Source organism: Piliocolobus tephrosceles, chromosome 16, assembly GCF_002776525.5.
Source record: "Piliocolobus tephrosceles isolate RC106 chromosome 16, ASM277652v3, whole genome shotgun sequence".
Classification (NCBI taxonomy): Eukaryota; Metazoa; Chordata; class Mammalia; order Primates; family Cercopithecidae; genus Piliocolobus; species Piliocolobus tephrosceles.
The window spans coordinates 56,030,246-56,053,660 of NC_045449.1; the positions used below are offsets into that span (position 1 = coordinate 56,030,246).

The 23,415-nt window shown below is 38.7% G+C and overlaps 1 protein-coding gene across 1 annotated transcript in view; it reads left to right on the plus strand.

The window, feature by feature from the left end:
* Window positions 1-23,415, plus strand: part of LOC111526559 (EF-hand calcium-binding domain-containing protein 13-like) — a 128,989-nt gene that overhangs the window by 48,777 nt on the left and 56,797 nt on the right. Inside the window, exons 9-14 of the mRNA XM_026448077.1 lie at window positions 70-171; window positions 679-732; window positions 7,266-7,370; window positions 14,085-14,189; window positions 14,738-14,788; window positions 22,110-22,214. Of these exons, the coding sequence (XP_026303862.1) occupies window positions 70-171; window positions 679-732; window positions 7,266-7,370; window positions 14,085-14,189; window positions 14,738-14,788; window positions 22,110-22,214 (522 nt within the window). The remainder of the gene's footprint in view (window positions 1-69; window positions 172-678; window positions 733-7,265; window positions 7,371-14,084; window positions 14,190-14,737; window positions 14,789-22,109; window positions 22,215-23,415) is intronic.

Genomic DNA, 23,415 nt, shown 5'->3' on the forward strand with positions numbered 1-23,415 from the left:
AGAAAAAAAATTAGAGATTTTGTTTTAGAGTCTCTACATTTTCCTCACAGCCCGTGTCTTTCTGATTAGGGAAGGTTGATGTGAAAAACCTGAAGAACGTTCTAGACAACATGGGAATCAAGCTCACAGATAAAGAACTTGAAGATCTGACACAAAGCCTGCCTGTCAGTGGTGAGCATGCTAGATATCACTGGTTTTTGAGTTTTGTGTTTTATGTACTTTTAGCATTAGAAGGAAAAGGAAAAAAGAACTTTTCATAATGAAAATGGCAAGATTAAATAAGGCAGTCAGAGTAACAAAGTAGGGAATGTAGTATTCTGAATCCTAGTGGCATGGTCAATACAAGAGCCTTCCAAATTCTGAGGACAAGAAAGCTGACCCCTAGGAAAAAGCCACTTTTGAATTCCGTCTTTCCATTATCAAATATAAGATTTGCTGTTTTATGGGTTATAAAGTCAAATTTATATTTTCTAAATAAGTTTATTTTCAGTATTTATAATTGTTTCTTCATCTTCGTAACAAATTCTGAGTAAATATTCATCAAATGACTAAAGTGCTTAACAAAATGCCCAGTATACTTCATAAGTGCTGCTACTAGGTGTTATAATCATAGGAGGGAGAAGAGTGTTCTTGTGATATAACATGTTATGAGCTTCAAATTATGCTTTTGTGTTATAGCTGATAATAAAGTGGCTATGAAAGCATTGGAGGATGAAGTGAAAGCTTTTACTGGTAAGAATTTGTTACACATGATTTGCAATAAATAATGATTTACATAAAATTTTTAATAGTATTTTTCTAATATTCTATTTGTGGCTTATAAATTCACATATTTTCAATATTTTGATAAAATATCTGCCTTTACTAACAGATTAACATTATCTGCATTTTATCAGTCAAAACAAAAGAACTGTTTCTTGATAACATCTTACATTCTTTAGTACTGTTTTCCAGTAAAATGATTTCACTAGTATTTATAGACCCGAATAACTAGATGGACACAGTGAAAACAGGGTGAAGCTTTAAAAGGATCAAAGTAATGAGTTCATTGCAAGCATCTAAACACCTAGTTTTACAAAAATAAAATATGTCATACTTGTTTTTTGACTTTTGCTTTTAATTATACTTTAAGTTCTAGGGTACATGTGCACAACGTGCAGATTTGTTACATATGTATACGTGTGCCGTGTTGGTTTGCTGCACCCATTAACTCGTCATTTACATTAGGTATTTCTCCTAATGCCATCCCTGCCCCACTCCCCCACATGACAACTGGCCCCGGGGTGTGATGTTCCCCTCACTGTGTCCAAGTGTTCTCACTGTTCAGTTCCCCTCTATGAGTGAGAACATGCAGTGTTTGGTTTTCTGTCCTTGTGATAGTTTGCTCAGAATGATGGATTCCAGCTTCATCCGTGTTTCTACAAAGGACACGAACTCATCTTTTTTTAATGGCCACATAGTATTCCATGGTGTACATGTGCTACATTTTCTTAATCCAGTCTATCATTGATGGACATTGGGGTTGATTCTAAGTCTTTGCTATTGTGAATAGTGCCGCAATAAACATATGTGTGTGTGTGTCTTTACAGTAGCATGATATATAATCCTTTGGGTATATTCCCAGTAATGGGATTGCTGGGTCAAATGGCATTTCTAGTTCTAGATCCTTGAGGAATCGCTACAGTGTCTTCCACAGTGGTGGAACTAGTTTATACTCCCGCCAACAGTGTAAAAGCCTTCCTATTTCTCCACATCCTCTCCAGCACCTGTTGTTTCCTGACTTTTTAATGATCACCATTCTGACTGGTGTGACATGGTATCTCATTGTGCTTTTGATCTGCATTTCTGTGATGACCAGTGATGATGAGCATTTTTTCATGTGTCTGTTGGCTGCATAAATGTCTTCTTTTGAAAAGTGTCTGTTCATGTCCTTTGCCCGCTTTTTCATGGGGTTGTTTGACTTTTTTTCTTGTAAATTTGTTTAAGTTCTTTGTAGATTCTGGATATTAGCCCTCTGTCAGATGGGTAGATTGCAAAAATTGTCTCCCATTCTGTAGGTTGCCTGTTCACTCTGATGGTAGTTTCCTTTGCTGTGCAGAAACTCTTTAGTGTAATTAGACCCCATTTGTCTATTTTGGCTTTTGTTGCCATTGCTTTTGGTGTTTTAGTCATGAAGTCCTTGCCCATGCCTATGTCCTGAATGGTATTGGCTAGGTTTTCTTCTAGGGTTTTTATGCTTTTAAGTCTTTAATGCACCTTGAGTTAATTTTTGTGTAAGGCATAAGGGAGGGATCCTGTTTCAGCTTTCTACATATGGCTAGCCAGTTTTCCCAGCACCATTTATTAAATAGGGAATCCTTTCCCTTTTCTTGTTTTTGTCAGGACTGTCAAATATGAGATGGTTGTAGATGTGTGGTGTTTTTTCTGAAGCCTCTGTTCTGTTCTATTGGTATATATCTCTATTTTGGTACCCGTACCATGCTGTTTTGGTTACTGTAGCCTTGTAGTATAGTTTGAAGTCAGGTAGCGTGATGCCTCCTGTTTGTTTGTTTGTTTGTTTGTTTGTTTGTTTGTTTGTTTGTTTTTGCTTAGGATTATGTTGGCAATGTGGGCTCTTTTTTGGTTCCAGATGAACTTTAAGGTAGTTTTTTCCAATTCCATGAAGAAAGTCATTGGTAGCTTGATGGGATGACATTGAATCTATAAATTACTTTGGGCGTTATGGCCATTTTCACGACATTGATTCTTCCTATCCATGAGCATAGAATGTTCTTCCATTTGATTGTGTCCTCTTTTATTTTGTTGAGCAGTGGTTTGTAGTTCTCCTTGAAGAGGTCCTTCACATCCCTGGTTAGTTGGATTCCTAGGTATTTTATTCTCTTTGAAGTAATTGTGAATGGGAATTCACTCATGATTTGGCTCTGTTTTACTCTTATTGGAGTATAAGAATGCTTGTGATTTTTGCACATTGATTTTGTATCCTGAGACTGCTGAAGTTGCTTGTCAGCTTAAGGAGATTTTGGGCTGAGACGATGGGGTTTTCTAAATATACAATCATGTCATCTGCAAACAGGGACAAATTGACATCCTCTTTTTTTTGAGATAATCAACAAAATTGTTTTTTGTCTTTGGTTCTGTTTATGTGATGGATTACGTTTATTGATTTGCATACATTGAACCAGCCTTGCATCCGTGGGAGGGAGCCAACTTGATCTTGGTGGGTAAGCTTTTTGATGTGCTGCTGGATTTGGTTTGCCAGTATTTTATGGAGGATTTTTGCATCAATGTTCATCAGGGATATTGGTCTAAAATTCTCTTTTTTATTGTATCTCTGCCAGGCTTTGGTATCAGTATAATACTGGCCTAATAAAATGAGTAGGTGGGATTCCCTCTTTTTCTATTGATTGGAATAGTTTCGGAAGGAATGGTACCAGCTCCTCCTTGTACCTCTGGTAGAATTCCGCTGTGATTCCGTCTGGTCCTGGACTTTTTTTGGTTGGTAGCCTATTAATGATTGCCTCAATTTCAGAGCCTGTTATTGGTCTATTCAGTGATTCAGCTTCTTCCTGGTTTAGTCTTGAGAGGGCATATGTGTCCAGGAATTGATCCATTTCTTGTAGATTTTCTAGTTTATTTGCATAGAGGTGTTCATAGTATTCTCTGTTGGTAGTTTGCATATCTGTGGTGGTGATATCCCCTTTTTCATTTTTTATTGCGTCTATTTGATTCTTCTATCTTCCTTATTAGTCTTGCTAGCAATCTATCAATTGTGTTGATTTTTTCAGAAAACCAGCTGCTGGATTCATTGATTTTTTGAAGGGTTTTTTTGTGTGTCTATCTCCTTTAGTCCTGCTCTGATCTTAGTTATTTCTTACCTTCTGCTAGCTTTTGGATGTGTTTGCTCTTGCTTCTCCAGTTCTTTGAGTTGTGATGGTAGGGTATCGATTTTAGATCTGTCTTGCTTTCTCCTGTGGGTATTTAGTGCTTTAAATTTCCCTCTACATACTGCTTTAAGTGTGTCCCAGAGATTCTGGTACGTTGTGTCTTTGTTTTCACTGGTTTCAAAGGACATCTTTATTTCTGCCTTCATTTCATTGTTTATCCAGTAGTGATTCAGGAGCAGGTTGTTCAGTTTCCATGTAGTTGTGTGGTTTTGACTGAGTTTCTTAATCCTGAGTTCTAACTTGATTGCACTGTGGTCTGAGAGACAGTTTGCTGTGATTTCTGTTCTTTTACATTTGCTGAGGAGTGCTTTACTTCCAAGTATGTGGTCAATTTTGGAATAAGTGTGATGTGGTGCTGAGAAGAATGTAAGTTCTGTTGAATTGTGGTGGAGAGTTCTGTAAATGTCTATTAGGTCTGCATGGTGCAGAGCTGAGTTCAAGTCCTGGATATCCTTGTTAACCTTCTGTCTTGTTGATCTAATTTTGACAGTGGACTGTTAAAGTCTCCTATTATTATTGTGTGGGAGTCTGAGTCTCTTTTTAGGTATCTCAGGACTTGCTTTATAAATTTGGATGCTCCTATATTGGATGCATATATATTTAGGATATTTAACTCTTCTTGTTGAATTGATCCTTTTGCCATTTTGTAGTGGCCTTTTTTGTCTCTTTTGATCTTTATTGATTTAATGTCTGTTTTATCTGAGATTAGGATTGCAACCCCTGCTTTTTTTTGTTTTCCATTTGCTTGGTAGATCTTCCTCCATCCCTTTATTTGGAGCCTATGTGTGTCTCTATATGTGAGATGTGTCTCCTGAATACAGCACACTGATGGCTCTTGACTCTTTATCCAATTTGCCAGTGTGTGTCTTTTAATTGGAGCATTTAACCCATTTACTTTTAAGGTTATTATTGTTATGTGTGAATTTGATCCTGTCATTATGATGTTAGCTGCTTATTTTGCTCATTAGTTGATGCAGTTTCTTCCTAGCATCAATGGTCTTTACATTTTGGCATGTTTTTGCAGTGGCTGGTACTGGTTATTCCTTTCCATGTTTAGTGCTTCCTTCAGGAGCTCTTGTAAGGCAGGCCTGGATGGTGACAAAATCTCAACGTTTGCTTGTCTGTAAAGGGTTTTATTTCTCCTTCACTTAAAAAGCTTGTTCGGCTGGATATGAAATTCTGGGTTGAAAATTCTTTTCTGTAAGAATGTTGAATATTGGCCCCACTGTCTTCTGGCTTGTAGAGTTTCTACCAAGAGATCTGCTGTTAGTCTGATGGGTTTCCCTTTGTGGGTAATCCAGCCTTTCTCTCTGGCTGCCCTTAACATTTTTTCCTTCATTTTCACCTTGGTTAATATGACAATTATGTGTCTTGGGGTTGCTCTTCTTGAGGAGCATCTCTGTAGTGTTCTCTGTATTTCCTGAATTTGAATGTTGGCCTGCCTTGCTAAGTTGGGGAAGTTCTCCTGGATAATATCCTGCAGAGTGTTTTCCGACTTGGTTCTATTCTCACCGTCACTTTCAGGTACACTAATCAGATGTAGATTTGGCCTTTGCACATAGTCCTATATTTCTTGGAGGCTTTGTTTGTTTCTTTTTACTCATTGTTCTCTAAACTTCTCTTCTCACTTCATTTCATTAATTTGATCTTTAATCACTGATACCCTTTCTTCTACTTGATCGAATTGGCTACTGAATCTTGTGCATGCATCATGTATTTTTCATGCCATGGTTTTCAGCTCCATCAGGTCATTTAAGGTCTTCTCTACACTGTTTATTCTAGTTAGCCGTTTGTCTAATCTTTTTTCAATTTTTTAGCCTCCTTGCGATGTGTTTGAACATCCTCCTTTAGCTCGGAGATGTTTGTTATTACTGACTTTCTGAAGCCTATTTCTGTCAACTTGTCAAAGTCATTCTCCGTCCTGCTTTGTTCTGTTGCTGGCGAGGAGCTGTGATCCTTTGGAGGAGAAGGGGCACTCTGGTTTTTAGAATGTTCAGCTGTTCTGCGCTGGTTTCTCCCCATCTTTGTGGTTTTATCTACCTTTGGTCTTTGATGATGGTGACCTACAGATGGGGTTTTGGTGTGGATGTCCTTCTTGTTGATGTTTTGCTATTCCTTTCTGTTTGTTAGTTTTCCTTCTTCCCTCAGCTGCAGATCTGTTGGAGTTTGCTGTAGGTCCAGTCCAGACCCTGTTTGCCTAGTTATCACCAGAAGAGGCTGCAGAACTGCAAATATTGCTGCCTGAACCTTCCTCTGGAAACTTCGTCTCAGAGTTTGTTGTATAAGTTGTCAGTCAGCCCCTACTGGGAGGTGTCTCCCACTTAGGCTACACAAGTGACAGGGACCCACTTGAGGAGATAGTCTGTCTTTTCTCAGAACTCAAACACCATGCTGGGAGAACCACTGCTCTCTTCAGAGCTGTCAGACAGGGACGTTTAAGTCTGCGGAAGTTTCTGCTGCCTTTTTGTCGGCTATGCCCTGCCCCCAGAGGTGGAGTCTACAGAGGCAGGCGGGCGTAGTTGAGCTGCATTGGGCTCCACCTAGTTTGAGCTTCCTGGCCACTTTGTTTACCTACTTAAGCCTCAGCAATGGCGGACACCCCTCCCTCAGTCAGGCTTGCTGCCTTGCAGTTCAGTCTCGGACTAGCAGTGAGCAAGGCTCCATGGGCATGGGTCCCGCTGAACCAGGCACGGAATGTAATCTCCTAGTGTGCCATTTGCTAAGACCATTGGAAAAGTGCAGTGTTTAGGTGGCAGTGTCCCGATTTTCCTGGTAGAGTCTGTCACAGCTTCCCTTGGCTAGGAAAGGGAAATCCCCCGACCCCTTGTGCTTCCCGGGTGAGGCAATGCCCCGCCCTGCTTTGGCTCAGCCTCCATGGGCTGCACCCACTGTCCAACCGGTCCCAGTGAGATGAACCAGCTATCTAGGTTGGAAATGCAAAAATCACCCGTCTTCTGCGTCGATCATGCTGGGAGCTGCTCTTACTATTTGGCCATCTTGGAACAGACCCCCCTCACAGTTTTTTTTTTTGTGTACCTTATTATACTAACCATCCTAATCTTAATAATTATATGACCAAATTTTCTTCTGTGCTATCTGTTGTCATTCCTAGCATTAAGAATATATCCCATTTACTAATATTAAGCAACAAATTCTATTTTCAGTTTACCATTTCTCTACTTTTATCAAGAAATCTCACATTCTCACTCCTCTTCATTCTTGTATTAAAGACTGTAGCAGCACAAGTATACTTTTAGATAACTTGAAATAATTAGATTGTTCCTTAATATTTTACTTATAAATGTTTCATCTTTTTAAAAGGAGAAAAGATTGATGCTGGTGATCTACAGAATATTCTTAAAAACATGGGGACCGAGCTTACAGATGAGGAGCACAATCAATTGCTAAAAACATTGCCCATTGATGGTAAGCTACGTAAATGCCACATGCCTTCCAGGGAACTTGATTTAATGGGCCTGTATAAGCAGTTCCCAATCTTTTAATAGGATAATTTCACGTAAAAAAAATGCCATAAGTTAATAGAAAAGCACTTTTGACTTGAAAAGAAGTTCTGTCTTTACCTCTTCTAATACAATTTGAGTCATCTCTATGTTGCCATATAGTTGTCTAGGTGACAAATATTACTCCCTTGGATTAGTATTAAGTTTACAATATGAGCAATGAAAAAGAGAGGAATAGAACAATAGTAGAATAAAAAGAAGAAAGAAGTATTTTGATACATGTTTTAGTGTTCCATGTTGGATAGATTAATAAATCCAGATAGATAGAGATAGATTAATAAATATCTCTAATAGAGATAGATTAATAAATGTCTCTAATACCAAAGAATGAATAGGTTTATCACTGTGGTGAATATTTCCATTCTTAAATGTCAATATTGTGTGACTATGAAATAGATTAATTTTAAAACCAAATCATTAAAATGTATCTTTCTGCAGTCCTATAATTTGTAAAGTTTTGGTCAATCTCCATTATTAATTTCCCAGAGATCTGAATTGCACCTTTTCTTACAGCTAATGGAAAGGTGTTTCTAAACAGGTTGCCGAAAGATGTAAAGCATAATAAAAGTGAGTATGCTCAATGAGAACATATATAAAATCAAGTGTTACATTTATATTAATAGAATATGATGTGTATTTTACTCATTGTAACACATCTGTATTTGTCCTGGTAATAGCCTTTACTGTATCTTAGAAGGAAATTCTCTTCTGCTTTATAATTTTGAAATTTTCTCTGAAAAAAAGTTTCTATAAACATAAATAAAAGAAAGACATATAGACAGACAGAAAGAGGGAAAAACAGGAAGGTAGGAAGGGAGGGAAGAAGGGAATGAGGGAAAATGTTTGGCATTTGTTCCAAAATTAGACCAGAAATGGTGAAAATCTGAGAGTGAGAGTTTAGGAAACATATACAATCTCTTATTTGTGGAAATGACACATTAGTGCTCTCCAGTTATGGTTGCTTAACCCCTAGACCATATAACCTTTCCATAGGTAGGTATGTTTAAGGTTTGAGGAAACAAGTTCTAATTTTAACTCTGCTTTTAACCTCTGGAAAGTAGAACAAATCAACAAATCTAGTACACTTTTGTTCTTCTCATGAAAATCTTAGCAATAGTCATTTAAAAGTAACACCTGTTAGTTGAAGATAATAACATACATGTATTAATGTATTTTTAATATTTTAGAATACTAGAATCTAAAATACTTAATATTTTAGAGTTATTCCATTTTTCTCCCTTTCCTTTTACGTTCACAACAAGGGAAGGTTAATGTAAATAATTTGGATGCTATTTTGGAAGTCATGGAGATGGAGGTCAAGCTTAGAGAAAAGGAACTTGATATGATAAAGGATCTCCTGAGTAATGGTGGGCATTATGGGAAACATTGTGATTTTATTTTTTTATTGATTTATTTTTATTGATTTATTTTTTTGAGATGAGGTCTCACTGTGTCACCTAGACTGCAGAGCAGTGGCATGCAGTGGCATGCTGGATGGTGACAAAATCTCAACGTTTGCTTGTCTGTAAAGGGTTTTATTTCTCCTTCACTTAAAAAGCTTGTTCGGCCGGATATGAAATTCTGGGTTGAAAATTCTTTTCTGTAAGAATGTTGAATATTGGCCCCACTGTCTTCTGGCTTGTAGAGTTTCTATCAAGAGATCTGCTGTTAGTCTGATGGGTTTCCCTTTTTTGGTAATCCAGCCTTTCTCTCTGGCTGCCCTTAACATTTTTTCCTTCATTTTCACCTTGGTTAATATGACAATTATGTGTCTTGGGGTTGCTCTTCTTGAGGAGCATCTCTGTAGTGTTCTCTGTATTTCCTGAATTTGAATGTTGGCCTCTCTTGCTAAGTTGGGGAAGTTCTCCTGGATAATATCCTGCAGATTGTTTTCCGACTTGGTTCTATTCTCACCGTCACTTTCAGGTACACTAATCAGATGTAGATTTGGCCTTTGCACATAGTCCTATATTTCTTGGAGGCTTTGTTCATTTCTTTTTCCTCTTTTTTCTCTAAACTTCTTGCTTTATTTCATTCATTTGATCTTCAATCACTGATACCCTTTTTTCCAGTTTATCAAATCGGTTACTGAAGCTTGTGCATTTGTCATGTAGTTCTCATGCCATGGTTTTCAGCTCTATCAGTTCATTTAAGGACTTCTCTACATTGGTTATTTTAGTTACCCATTCATCAAATATTTTTTCAAGGTTTTTAGCTTCTTTGCAATGGGTTCGAACTTCCTCCTTTAACTTGGAGAAGTTTGATCGTCTGAAGCCTTCTTCTCTCAACTCATCAAAATCATTCTCCATTCAGCTTTGTTCCATTGCTGGTGAGGAGCTGCATTTCTTTGGAGGGGGAGAGGCTCTCTGATTATTAGAATTTTCAGCTTATCTGCTCTGTTTTTTCCCCCATCTTTGTGGTTTTATTTACCTTTGGCCTTTGATGATGGTGACGTACAGATGGGGTTTTGTTATGGATGTCCTGTTTGTTAGTTTTCCTTCTAACAGTCAGGACCCTCAGCTGCAGGTCTGTTGGAATTTGCTGTAGGTCCTGTTTGCCTGGGTATCAGCAGTAGAGGGTGCAGAAGAGTGAATATTGCTGAACAGCCAATGTTGCTGCCTGATTGTTCCTCTGGAAGCTTCGTCTCAGAGGGGTACCCAGCCATGTGAGGTGTGAGGTGACAGTCTGCCCCTGGTTGGGGGGGGTCTCCCAGTTAGGCTACTCGGGGGTCAGGGACCCACTTGGGCAGGCAGTGTGTCCATTCTCAGATCTCAGACTCCATGCTTGGGAACCACTACTCTTTTCAAAGCTGTCAGACAGAGACATTTAAATCTGCAGAGGTTTCTGCTGCCTTTTGTTTGGCTATGTCCTGTCCCCAGAGGTGGAGTCTACAGAGGCAGACAGGCCTCCTTGAGCTGCGGTGGGCTCCACCCAGTTCGAGCTTCCCAGCCACTTTGTTTACCTACTCAAGCCTCAGTAATGGTGGGTGCCCCTCCCCCAGCCTTGCTGCCGCCTTGCAGTTATATCTCAGACTGCTGTGCTAGCAATGAGAGAGGCCCCGTGGGCATGGGACACTCTGAGCCAGGCACGGGATATAATCTCCTGGTGTGCCGTTTGCTAAGACCCTTGGAAAAGCGAAGTATTAGGGTAGGAGTGACCCAATTTTCCAGGTGCTGTGTGTAACAATTTCCCTTGGCTAGGAAAGGGAATTCCCTTACCCCTTGAGCTTTCCGGATGAGGCAATGCCTTGCCCTGCTTCAGTTCTCACTCGGTGGGCTGCACCCACTGTCCTGCACCCACTGTCTGACATGCCCTGGTGAGATGAACCCAGTGCCTCAGTTGGAAATGCAGAAATCACCCATCTTCTCTGTCACTCATGCTGGGAGCTGGACACTGGAGCTGTTCCTATTCAGCCATCTTGGAACTGTCCCTCTGTTTCAAAGATTAAAAGGATGCTGGCCAGGCATGATGGCTCATGCCTGTAATCCCAGCACTTTAGGGGACTGAGGCAGGTGGGTCACTTGAGGTCAGGAGTTCGAGACCAGCCTGGCCAACATGGAGAAACCCCGTCTCTACTGAAAATACAAAAATTAGCCGGGTGTGGTGGCGTGTGCCTCTAATCCCAGCTGCTAGGAAGGCTGAGGCAGGAGAATCTCTTGAACCAGGGAGGCAGAGGTTGCAGTGAGCCAAGATTATGCCACTGCACTCCAGCCTGGGCAACAGAGGGCAACAGAGCAAGACTCTGTCTCAAAAAAAAAACAAAGATGCTGTAGTAGGTAGTGATGTAATTTTGCCAGAAAATCATACCAGAACACACTTTTAGAAGTTAGCATTTATTCATTGCTATCCTAAAAATTATGGAATAGTTATAACTTGAATTTCCTTAAATATAAGATCATATGAACTTATTTGATCATTTGCATTTTTATTCTCCAATCAAACCTTTTAGATCATTTTTATTTATTATTTATTATTAAATCGTGGTCCTCATTTTAACTGGATTTATTTTCATTGGTTATCTATTCAGCAATAAATCTTCAATGAAAAGGACCTCCTGTACTATATGTCTTTTTTTCAGAGTTCATGTTATTGCTTCTCTCTGATTAAACTTTGTATTACAGCCTATGAGAAGGTTGATCTGGAAAAACTGATGAATAAATTAGAAGCTGTTGCAAGTGAGAAAGAAGTGAACAAATATATATTATTCTGATTTTTTTTTCAGTCAGCTGATTTTACTTTTCTTAAATTAAAGATTTTAAAAGAATGATATTTTGTTTTAAAAGGCTGCTCAAAGCAAATGAAAACACACTTCATTTAAGGACAAAAAAGAATTCTGTATTTATGTCTAAGAAAATCAGACAGTTCCTTTAACTTGTTTTGTTAGGCCTTTTGATTAAACTAGAGGTCCAAGCTCATTCTTATTCAGCTTTATGATTATCTTCAGACATGAATGCTGAGAAAATTAGCAATGGAAACCTTAACACTTGAGAGTATACTTTTCATACATTTAACCAACTGTTTGCTGATCACATAAATAATAAATGTTATTTATAAAGTAAATATAAATACTAAATGTATATGATTCCAATTCTTTACACATATTTTATATGTGTTCCAGTTAATTTTAATGTCTTTTAAAATTAGATTGTTTTTTAAAATAATTTAAACTTTTATTTTAGATTCAAGGGGTATATGTGCAGGTTTTTTACATGGGCACATTCTGTGATGCTGAGGTTTGGGGCATAAATGATCCCATCACCCGTTGTGAGCATAGTACCCAATAGGTAGATTTTCATCCCACATCCCCCTCCTCACTACCCTCTCTAGTAGTCCCTAGTTCTATTTTTGCCATTTTTATGTCCATGTGTACCCAGTGTTTACCTCACTTATAAGTGAGAACACACTGTATTTGGTTTTCTGTTCCTGTATTAATTTGCTTAGGATAATGGCCTCCAGCTCTATTGTTGCTTCAAAGGGAACAATCTCATTCTTTTTATGGCTGCATAGTATTCTGTGGTGTGTATGTAACACATTTTCTTTATCAGTCCACCATTGATGGGCACCTAGGTTGATTCCGTGTATTTTCTGTGGTGGATATATGAGTGTCTGTATCTTCTTAGTAGAACAATTTATTTTCTTCAGGATGTGTACCCAGTAATGGGATTGCTGCGTTGAATGGTAATTCTGTTTTAAGTTTTTTGAGAAATCTCCAAACTGCTTTCCACAGTGGCCAAACTAATTTACATTCTGACCAACAGTGTATAAGTATTCCCCTTTCTCCACAACCTTGCCAGCATCTGTTGTTTTTGACTTTTTAATAAAGGCCATTCTGACTGGTGTGAGATGATATCTCATTGTGGCTTTGATTTGCATTTATCTGATAACTAGTGATGTTGAGCATTTTTTTCCTATGCTTCTTGGCTGTATGTATGTCTTCTTTTGAAAAGTGTCTGTTCATGTCTTTTGCCCACTTTTGAATAGAATTATTTGTTTTTGCCTGTTGATTTAAGTTACTTATAGATTCTGGATATTAGACCTTTGCCATATGCATAGTTTGTGAATATTTTCTCCCATTCTGTAGGTTGTCTGTTTACTCTGTTGATGGTTTTTCTCACAGTGCAGAAGCTCTTTAGCTTAATAAGGTCCCATTTGTCCATTTTTGTTTTTGTCACAATTGCTTTTTGCATCATAAATTATATTCCAAGACCAATGTCCGGAATGGCATTTCCTAGGTCTTCTTCCAGAATGCTTATGGGTTTTTTTGTTGCTGCTTGGGATTTTTTTCTTCAAACAGTCTCACTCTGTTGCCCAGGCTGGAGTGCAGTGGCACTGTCACAGCCCATCACAGCCTCAACCTCCTAGGCTCAAGCAGTCCTCCCCCTTTAGCCTCCCGAGGAGCTGGGACTACAAACACACACCACCACAGGGTTTCACTATGTTGCCCAGGATGGTCTTGAACTCCTGAGCTCAAAGGATCCTCCTGCCTTGGCCTCCCAAAGTAGGATTCTTATAGTCTGATGTCTTGCATTTAAATCTTTCATTCATTTCTAATTACTTTTTATATATGGTGAAAGGCAAATGTGCAGTTTCATTCTTCTGCATGTGGCTAGCCTGTTCTGAGAACTACCATTCTGATAAATGGCTAGCCAATTATCCAAGCACCATTTATTGAATAGGGCCTTCTTTCCCCATTGCTTCTTTTTGTCAGCTTTGTTGAAGATGAGATGGCTGTTGATCTGTGGCTTTATTTCTGGGTTCCCTATTATGTTCCATTGGTCTATGTGCCTGTTCTTGTATGTGTACCATGCTGTTTTGGTTACTGTAGTCTTATAGCATAGTTTGAAGTCAGGTAATGTGACACCTCCAGTTTTGCTTTTTTTAATTAATTACACTATTTTTTAATGAAATGATCATGTCCAGTTTCCTAGACCTTAACTTTGGCTTATCAATGTTTTAGCAACAAAACATGATGCCACATTTTATTAATAAGCCTGTAATCTCACTTTTTCCAGATTTATCAAAGATATTTATTTAGCATTAATAGAAAATGTAATTATTATTTAGAATAATTAGGTAGTTCTTTAAAATCTCATGTGTTACCATTTCTATCTGTTTGAAGGAGAGGAAGTTGATGTTGATGACTTGAAAACAATTCTAGGAAACATGGGGATAGAGCTTACGGATAAAGAACTCACAGAACTGGTAAATAATCTGCCAGTTGATGGTGAGTATTTCAAATAAAAATGTAATCTTCCAGGGAGGCTTACAGTTAAACTTTGAAAACTTCTAAAACTATCTAACTTTAAAAATAATCTATGACCCATATTACGTAATTTTAAATGACCCCATTATATTTTAAAAGATTATTTGTGCCATTCAACTTTTATTTTGAGAATCAACAATTGTGTCATGTTTTCTGTCATCAGGGTTCAGTTATATCTTTTATTACTTTTGATTCTACTGAAAGATCTAAAACTTAAGCCAGGATAAATGAGAAAAAGAAAGAGAAGGGAGTGATCTAATAGGGGAAAATGGAAAATCACAAAAGAAGAAGAAAGGATATGTTTCAACATGGTAGAGTGTCAGTATTAACTGCCTATATTAATAAAGTTACAACTTTCTCCACACTCTATATAATTTCATTGGTTTTCAGTAAGTCAGAAAATTTATAAGGCAGTTCATAAGGTATGTCTTTCTGAAATTATTGGTTTTATATTTTCTGTAAAACCCCACATTGCTCTTGTGTGATCTGAACAGTGCTTCTTCTCACAGATGGAAAGGTCTATCCGAAAAGATTGCTGGACAGTATAAAGTTTCTTAGAGGTGAGGAAGATGCTTAATAAAATGCTGATTAATCTGAGATTATAATGTATGGCATTTACATAATTTCCTTGTTATTAAATTGTGAATCCTGCCACATAACATGTATATTATTACATACTTTTGTTTCTTTTATACATTAGCCTCTACTTTAAGAGATCACTTCTTATAGTGTAACTTGGAAAGAATGCCCATACTCTCTTGGGATTTTCCAAATTTTGACAGAAGAAATTATTACAGTCAAGGTTGCACAGCAAAAAGTAAAGGAAAATTACTTTTTTAACTTAAATAAAATGTTTATTTTTAATTTATTTTTTATTATACTTTAAGTTCTAGGGTACATGTGCATAACATGCAGGTTTGTTACATATGTATACTTGTGCCATGTTGGTGTGCTGCACCCATCAACTCATCAGCACCCATCAATTCATCATTTATATCATGTATAACTCCCAACACAATCCCTCCCCCCTCCCCCCTCCCCATGATAGGCCCCAGTGTGTGATGTTCCCAATTGGATTGCTTATAAGACAAAGAATAAATGTTTGAAGGGATGGATATCCCATTTTACTTAATGTGATTATTATATATTGCATGCCTACATCAAAACATCTCATGTACCCTATAAATATACACACCTACTAAGTACTCACAAAAATTAAAATTAAAAAAAATGTATGGGGGGGGTGCCCAGATGGCCAATTAGAAGCAGCGGTGTTCAGAGGCTCCCATGCAAAAAAACAAAAACCATAATAAACATGTAAATCCTTCACTGGCAACCAAGGTATCCAGATTCTTATCAAAATGACTAGAAGGCTAGTTTTACCAATGGAGAGAAGGAAGAACAGTGTGGTTCAGTGGCCCACCTGCAAGACACATAGGGAAGGAGAACCTCCTGCCCCCAGCCAAGGGAGGCAGTGAGTGAGCTTGCTACCCAGCTTTTCCCATGGAACTCTGCTTTTTCCATGGAACTGTGCAACCCACAGATCAGAAAATCCCACTCGTGAATCCATGCCACCGGGGCCTAGTGTCCCAACCCTGGGATGCACAGTGTCTTACAACCTCTCAACTGGAATCTGCTTAAGCCTACTGAAATCCCAGTGGGGAGGGATAACCAGCATCAGCTGAGGCTGCCTATTGTCTAAGCCATTTGAATTGTTTGTGGGAGGGGCAGCAGCCAGCACTAGGACTTGCAACTGCCTAGCATGCTAAGCTCCCTGGGCGGGGGAAGGGTGGCACCCATTTCTATAGCTCCAGGCTGTACTTTTCCCCTTCTGGCACCAGGGAGGCTGGACGGCTTGGTCCTAAGACTTGTCCTAACAGCCCAACACACCGGCTGTGGCAGCCTGTGGCCAGAATGCCTTTTCAGGCCAAACCCTGACCCATCCTTCCTCATTGAGCAGGGCTTCCCTGCAGGATCTACAATAACTCCAGCAAGAGGCTCAGGGACAGAACTCGGATCTCCCTGGGTTCTGTCCTAGGGAGAACTCCTAGGGGGAGGGGTAGTCGCAGTCTCTGCAGATTAGCAGACTTAGCTTCTTCTCCTGGCAGTTCTGAGGAATCCTGGCAGCACAAACGAGTGGATTTCCCCCCAGTGAAGCACACCCTCTCCACCAAGGGACAAAGTTCTTCATTAAACGAGTCCTGTGGCTTGTGCCACCCAATTGGGTTAGACCCTCCAACAGGAGTTGTCAGACACTCTGTACAGGAGTGATCCTGCTAGCATCAGGCTGGTGCCCCTTAAGGTCAAAGGTCCCAGAAGAAGGAGCAGACACTCATCTTTTCTGTTTTCCAGCCTCCTTGAGTGACATCTCCAGTCACAGGAGTAAATCAGATTAATAAAGCTTGAAGTGAACCCCTGGCAAACTCCAGCAACCCTACAGAAGAGGGACCTGACTACTGAAAGAAAATCAAGCAGAAAGTGACAACAACAGCATCAACAACAACAACAAAAAAGACCTTCACAGAAACCTCATCCAAGGATCGGCAATCTCAAAGACCGAAACAAGAAAAACTAACAAAGATGAGAAGGAATCAACAAAAAAAAATGCTGAAAACCCAAAAGACCAGAGTGCCTCTTCTCCTCCAAATGATTGCAATGTCTCTCCATCAAGGGTGCAGAACTGGATGGAGGATCAGATGGCTGAACTGACAGATGTAAGCTTCAGAAGATGGGTAATAAAACTACGATGAGCTACAGGAGCATGTTCTAACCCAATGCAAAGAAGCTGAGACCCTTGATAAAAGGTTAGAGGAACTGCTAACCAGAATAGTCAGTTCAGAGAGGAACATAAATGACCTGATGGAGCTGAAAAACACAGCACAAGAACTTCGTGAAGCATACACAAGTATTCAGTTGAATCAACCAAGCGGAAGAAAGGATATCAGAGTTTGAAGACCACCTCACTGAAATGCAGAAAAGAATAGAGAAAAAAGAATGGAAAGGAATGAACCAAGCCTCCAAGAAATAGGGGACTTTATAAAAAGACCAAACCTACAATTGATTGGAATACCAGAAGGAGACAGGGACAATAGAAACAAGCTGGAAAACACACTTCAGGATATTATCCAGGAGAACTTCCCCAACCTAGAAAGACAAGCCAACATTCAAATTCAGGAAATACAAAGAACACCCCTAACATATTCCTCGAGAAGAGCAACCACAAGACTCATAATTGTCAGATTCTCCAAGGTTAAAATGAAGGAAAAAATGTTAAGGGCAGCCAGACAAAAAGGTCAGTTACCTATAAAGGGAAGCCCATCAGACTCACAGCAGATCTCTGTGCAGAAACCCTACAAGCCAGAAGAGAGTGGGGGCCAATATTCAAAATTCTTAAAGAATTTTCAACCCAGAATTTTATATACAGCCAAACTAAGCTTCATAAGTGAAGGAGAAATAAAATCCTTTAGAGACATGCAAATGCTGAAAGATTTTGTCATCACCAGGCCTGCCTTACAAGAGCTCCTGAAGGAAGCACTAAATATGGAAAAGAAAAACCAGTACCACCCACTGCAAAAACATACCAAAAAATAAAGACTAATGACATTATGAAGAAACTGCATCAACTAATGTGCAAAATAACCAGCTAGCATCATGGTGACAGGATCATATTCACACATAACATTATTAACCTTAAATGTAAATGGGCTGAATGCCCCAGTGAAAAGACATAGATTGGCAAATTGGATAGAGTCAAGACCTGTCAGTGTGCTGTATTCAGGAGACCCATCTCACATGCAAAGACACACATAGGCTCAAAATAAAGGAATGGAGGAATATTTACCAAGCAAATGGAAAGCAAAGAAAAGCAGGGGTTGCAATCCTAGTCTCTGATAAAACAGACTTTAAACCAACAAAGATCAAAAAAGACAAAGAAGGCCATTACATAAGGGTAAAGAGATCAATGCAACAAGAAGAGCTAACTATCCTAAATATATATGCACCCAATACAGGAGCCCCCAGATTCATTAAACAAGTTCTTAATGACCTACAAAGAGACTTAGACTCCCACACAATAATAGTGGGAGAATTTAATACCCTACTGTCAGTATTAGACAGATCAACGAGGCAGAAGATTTACAAGGATATCCAGGACTTGAACTCAGCTCTGGACCAAGCAGACCTAATAAACATCTGCAGAACTCTCCACCCCAAATCAACAGAATATACATTCTTCTCAGTGCCACATGGCAGTTATTCTAAAATTGATCACATAATTGGAAGTAAAACACTCCTCAGAAAATGCAAAAGAAGTGAAATCATAACAGTCGCTCAGACAACAGTGCAATCAAATTAGAACTCAGTATTAAGAAACTCTCTCAAAACCACACAATTTCCTGGAAGTTGAACAACTTACTCCTGAATGATTCCTGGGTAAATAATTAAATTAAGGCAGAAATCAAGATGTTATTTGAAAGAGCTAAAAAGACAAGAGCAAAGTAATCCAAAAGCTAGCAGAAGACAAGAAATAACTAAGATCAGAGAGGAATTAAAGGAGATAGACACATCAAAAACCCTCCAAAAATCAATGAATCCAGGAGCTGGTTTTTTGAAAAAATTAACAAAATAGATAGACTGCTAGCTAGCCTAATAAAGAAGAAGAGAGGGAAGAATCAAATAGACATGATAAAAAAAAAATGATAGGTAGAATATCACCACTGACCCCTCAGAAATGCAAACTACCATCAGAGAATACTATAAACACCTCTACACAAATAAACTAGAAAATATAGGAGAAATGAATAAATTCCTAGACGCATACACCCTCCCAAGACTAAACCAGGAAGAAGTTGAATCCCTGAATAGACCAATAACAAGCTCTGAAATTGAGGAAGTAATTAATAGCCTCCCGACCAAAAAAAAAATGACCAAAAGGCTTCACAGCTGAATTCTACCAGAAATACAAAGAGGAGCTGGTACCATTCCCTCTGAAACTATTCCAAACAATTGAAAAGGAGGAACTCCTCCCTAACTCATTTTATGAAGCCAGCAACATCCAGATACTAAAACTGGGAAGAGACAGAACAAAAAAAGAAAACTTCAGGCCAATATCCCTGATGAACATCAATGCAAAAATCCTCAATAAAAAACTGGCAAACTGAACCCAGCAGCACATCAAAAACTTATCCACCATGATCAAGTCGGCTTCATCCCTGGGATGCAAGGCTGGTTCAATATACACAAATCAATCAACATAATCCATCATGTAAACAGAACCAAAGACAAAAACCACATGATTATTTCAATAGATGCAGAAACGGCCTTTGGTAAAATTCAACATCGCTTCATGTAAAATAAACTATGTATTGATGAAACATATCTCAAAATAATAACAGCTATTTATGACAAACGCACAGCCAATATCATATTGAGTGGGCAAAAGCCGGAAGCATTCCCTTTGAAAACCAGCACAAGACAAGGATGCCCTCTCTCATCACTTCTATTAAATATAGTATTGGAAGTTCTGGCCAGGGCAGTCAAGCAAGAGGAAGAAATAACGAGTATTCAAATAGGAAGAGAGAATGTCAAGCTGTCTCTATTTGTAGATGACATGATTTTATATTTAGAAAAACCCAGCAGCTCAACCCAAAACCTTCTTGAACTGATAAGCAACTTCAGCAAAGTTTCAGGATACAAAACCAATGTGCAAAAATCACAAGCATTCCTTTACACTAACAATATATAAGCAGAGAGCCAAATCCTGAATGGTCTCCCATTCACAATCGCTACAAAGAGAGTAAGATACCTAGGAATACAACTTACAAGGGACATGAAGGACCTCTTCAAGGAGAACTACAAACCACTGCTCAAGAAAATAAGAGAGGACACAAACAAATGGAAAAACATTCCATCCTCATGGATGGAAAGAATCAATATTGTGAAAATGGCCATACTGCCCAAAGTAATTTATAGATTCAATGCTATTCCCATTAAACTACCATTGACATTCTTCCAAAATTCGAAAAAACTATTTTAAACTTCATATGGAATCAAAGAAGACTCTGTATAGCCAAGACAATCATAAGCAAAAAGCACAAAGCCAGAGGCATCGTGCTACCTGACTTCAGACTATATTACAAGGCTACAGTAACCAAAACAGCATGGTACCAAAACAGAGATATAGACCAATGGAGTAGAACAGAGACCTCAGAAATAACACCACACATCTACAACTATCGGATCTTCAACAAACCTGACAAAAGAAAGCAATGGGGAAAGGATTCCCTATTCAATAAATGGTGCTGGGGAAACTGGCTAACCATATGCAGAAAACTGAAACTGGACCTCTTCCTTATACCATACACAAAAATTAACTCAAGATAGATTAAAGATTTAAATGTAAAACCCAAAACCATAAAAACTCTAGAAGAAAACCTAGGCAATACCATTCAGGACATAGGCATGGGCAAAGACTTCATGACAAAAACACCAAAAGCAATTGGAACAAAAGCCAAAATTGACAAGTGGGATCTAATTAAACTAAAGAGCTTCTGCACAGCAAAAGAAACTACCATCAGAGTGAACAGGCAACCTAGATAATGGGAGAAAATTTTTGCAATCCACCCATCTGACAAAGGCCTAATATCCAGAATTGACAAGGAACTTAAACAAATTTACAAGAACAAAACAACCCCATCAAAAAGTAGACATAGCAAGTGAACAGACACTTCTCAAAAGAAGACATTTATGTAGCCAACAAACATGAAAAAAAGCTCAGCATCACTGATCATCAGAGAAATGCAAATCAAAACCGCAATGAGATACCATCTCATGCCAGTCAGAATGGCAATTATTAAAAAGTCAGGAAACAATAGATGCTGGCAAGGCTGTGGAGAAATAGGAATGCTTTTACACTGTTGGTGGGAATGTACACTAGTTCAACCATTGTGGAAGACAGTGTGGCGATTCCTCAAGGATCTAGAACCAGAAATACCATTTGACCCAGAAACCCTATTACTGAGTATATACCCAAAAGAATATAAGTTATTCTACTGTAAAGACACATGCACACATGTTTACTGCAGTATTATTTAAAATAGCAAAGACATGGAACCAACTCAAATGCCCATCAATCATAGACTGGATAAAGAAAATGGAGTACTTATACACCATGGAATACCATGCAGCCATAAAAAGGAATGAGATCATGTCCTTTGCAGGGACATAAATGAAGCTGGAAGCCATCATCCTCAGCAAACTAAAACAAGAACAGAAAACCAGACACCACATATTCTCACTTATAAGTGGGAGGTGAACATTGTGAACATATGGAAACAGAGAGGGGAACAACACACACCAGGACCTATTGGGGATGGGGGTCAGGGGAGAGAACTTAGAGGATGGGTCAATAGGTGCAGCAAAGCAACATGGTACACGTATACCTATGTAACAAACCTGCGCGTTCTGCATATGTATCCTGTTTTGTTTTGTTTTTTTCTTAGAATAAATTTTTAAAATTTTTTTTAGAAAAAAAGAAAATGGGAATGGAAAATCCAGCATCCCTTAACATAACTAGAAGTTAATTGTAAAAATAAATACAATGAAAACCAGAAAAAATGAGTTAGAAACATTGGGTTGTCACCTTGCTGAAATTCTGTGAGAAGTAATTTAGTCACCTTTAAAACTTTATACCGGGTATGCTTATCATGACTGTTAAAACAAGCTCTAATTCTAAGTATGTTACTGACTCTTTGTACACTTGTAAATGTCTTATTAGTATTTGGTCTTTTGTATGAAAATATTAACCGTAATCCTAAGAAATTGATAGTTTTCCCCACATTTTAGAGACATTAACTTTTGCTTGTATATCTCTCTTTTAATAAGGAGGGAAGATTGACTCCAGCAAAGTGGACATGGTTTTGGGAAACATGGGCATAAACCTCACTGAAAAAGAACTTGAAGATCTAACACAAAACCTACCAGTTGATGGTGAGAATTTTAGATATTACTGAACCCTACAGAAGAACTAGTCTTATAAACCTATTTATAACAATCATTAAAAATGTCATTTGGACCTGGATTCAGTGGTGCTTACCTGTAGTCCCAGCTATACTGGAGGCTGAGGCAGGAGGATCACTTGAGGCCGGGAGTTCAAGGCTGCAGTGCACTATGCTTGTGCCTGTGAATAGCCACTGCACTTCAGCCTGGGCAACAGAGCAAGACTCTGTCTCTTTTTTTTTTTTTTTTTTTAAGTGTTTATTTGGTATCAAGAAAGCATTCTGAAAACCTTAGAGGAAAATCTCGAGTCCAAAGGAAGAACACATGCTATTTCTTGCTCACTGCATGTGTATTTGGAGAAAGATTTCATGATCATGATTCATTCTCTCTCTCTCTCTCTGTCTGCTTTCCTATTCTCTCTCTCTCCCTCTCCCTCTCTCTCTCTCTCTCTCTCTCTCTGTGTGTGTGTGTGTGTGTGTGTGTGTGTGTGTGTGTGTTTATATTCAACTTTTCTTTGTATTCCCTGTAAGGTAGGGAGAATTGATAGGTATTGCTTAAATTCCAATCCACACCTTTGGCCACATTTGCTAATAGGTGACATCAGTATTTATTTTCTTAAGGGCACTTAATCTTTTGTGTTTTCTTCCCTTTTACTATGGCTAGGTAGACCTGCTGTACATGGCACCCATCTGAATCAGTGTTTGTCTGTCTCTCACTTTTTTTTTTTTATTATTATACTTTAAGTTCTAGGGTACATGTGCATAACGTGCAGGTTTGTTACATATGTATACATGTGCCATGTTGGTGTGCTGCACCCATCAACTCGTCAGCACCCATCAATTCATCATTTATATCAGGTATAACTCCCCAATGCAATCCCTCCCCCCTCCCCCTTCCCCCCTCCCCCCTCCCTACGATAGGCCCCATTGTGTGATGTTCCCCTTCCCGAGTCCAAGTGAGCTCATTGTTCAGTTCCCACCTATGAGTGAGAACATGCAGTGTTTGGTTTTCTGTTCTTGTGATAGTTTGCTAAGAATGATGGTTTCCAGCTGCATCCATGCCCCTACAAAGGACGCAAACTCATCCTTTTTTATGGCTGCATAGTATTCCATGGTGTATATGTGCCACATTTTCTTAATCCAATCTGTCACTGATGGACATTTGGGTTGATTCCAAGTCTTTGCTATTGTGT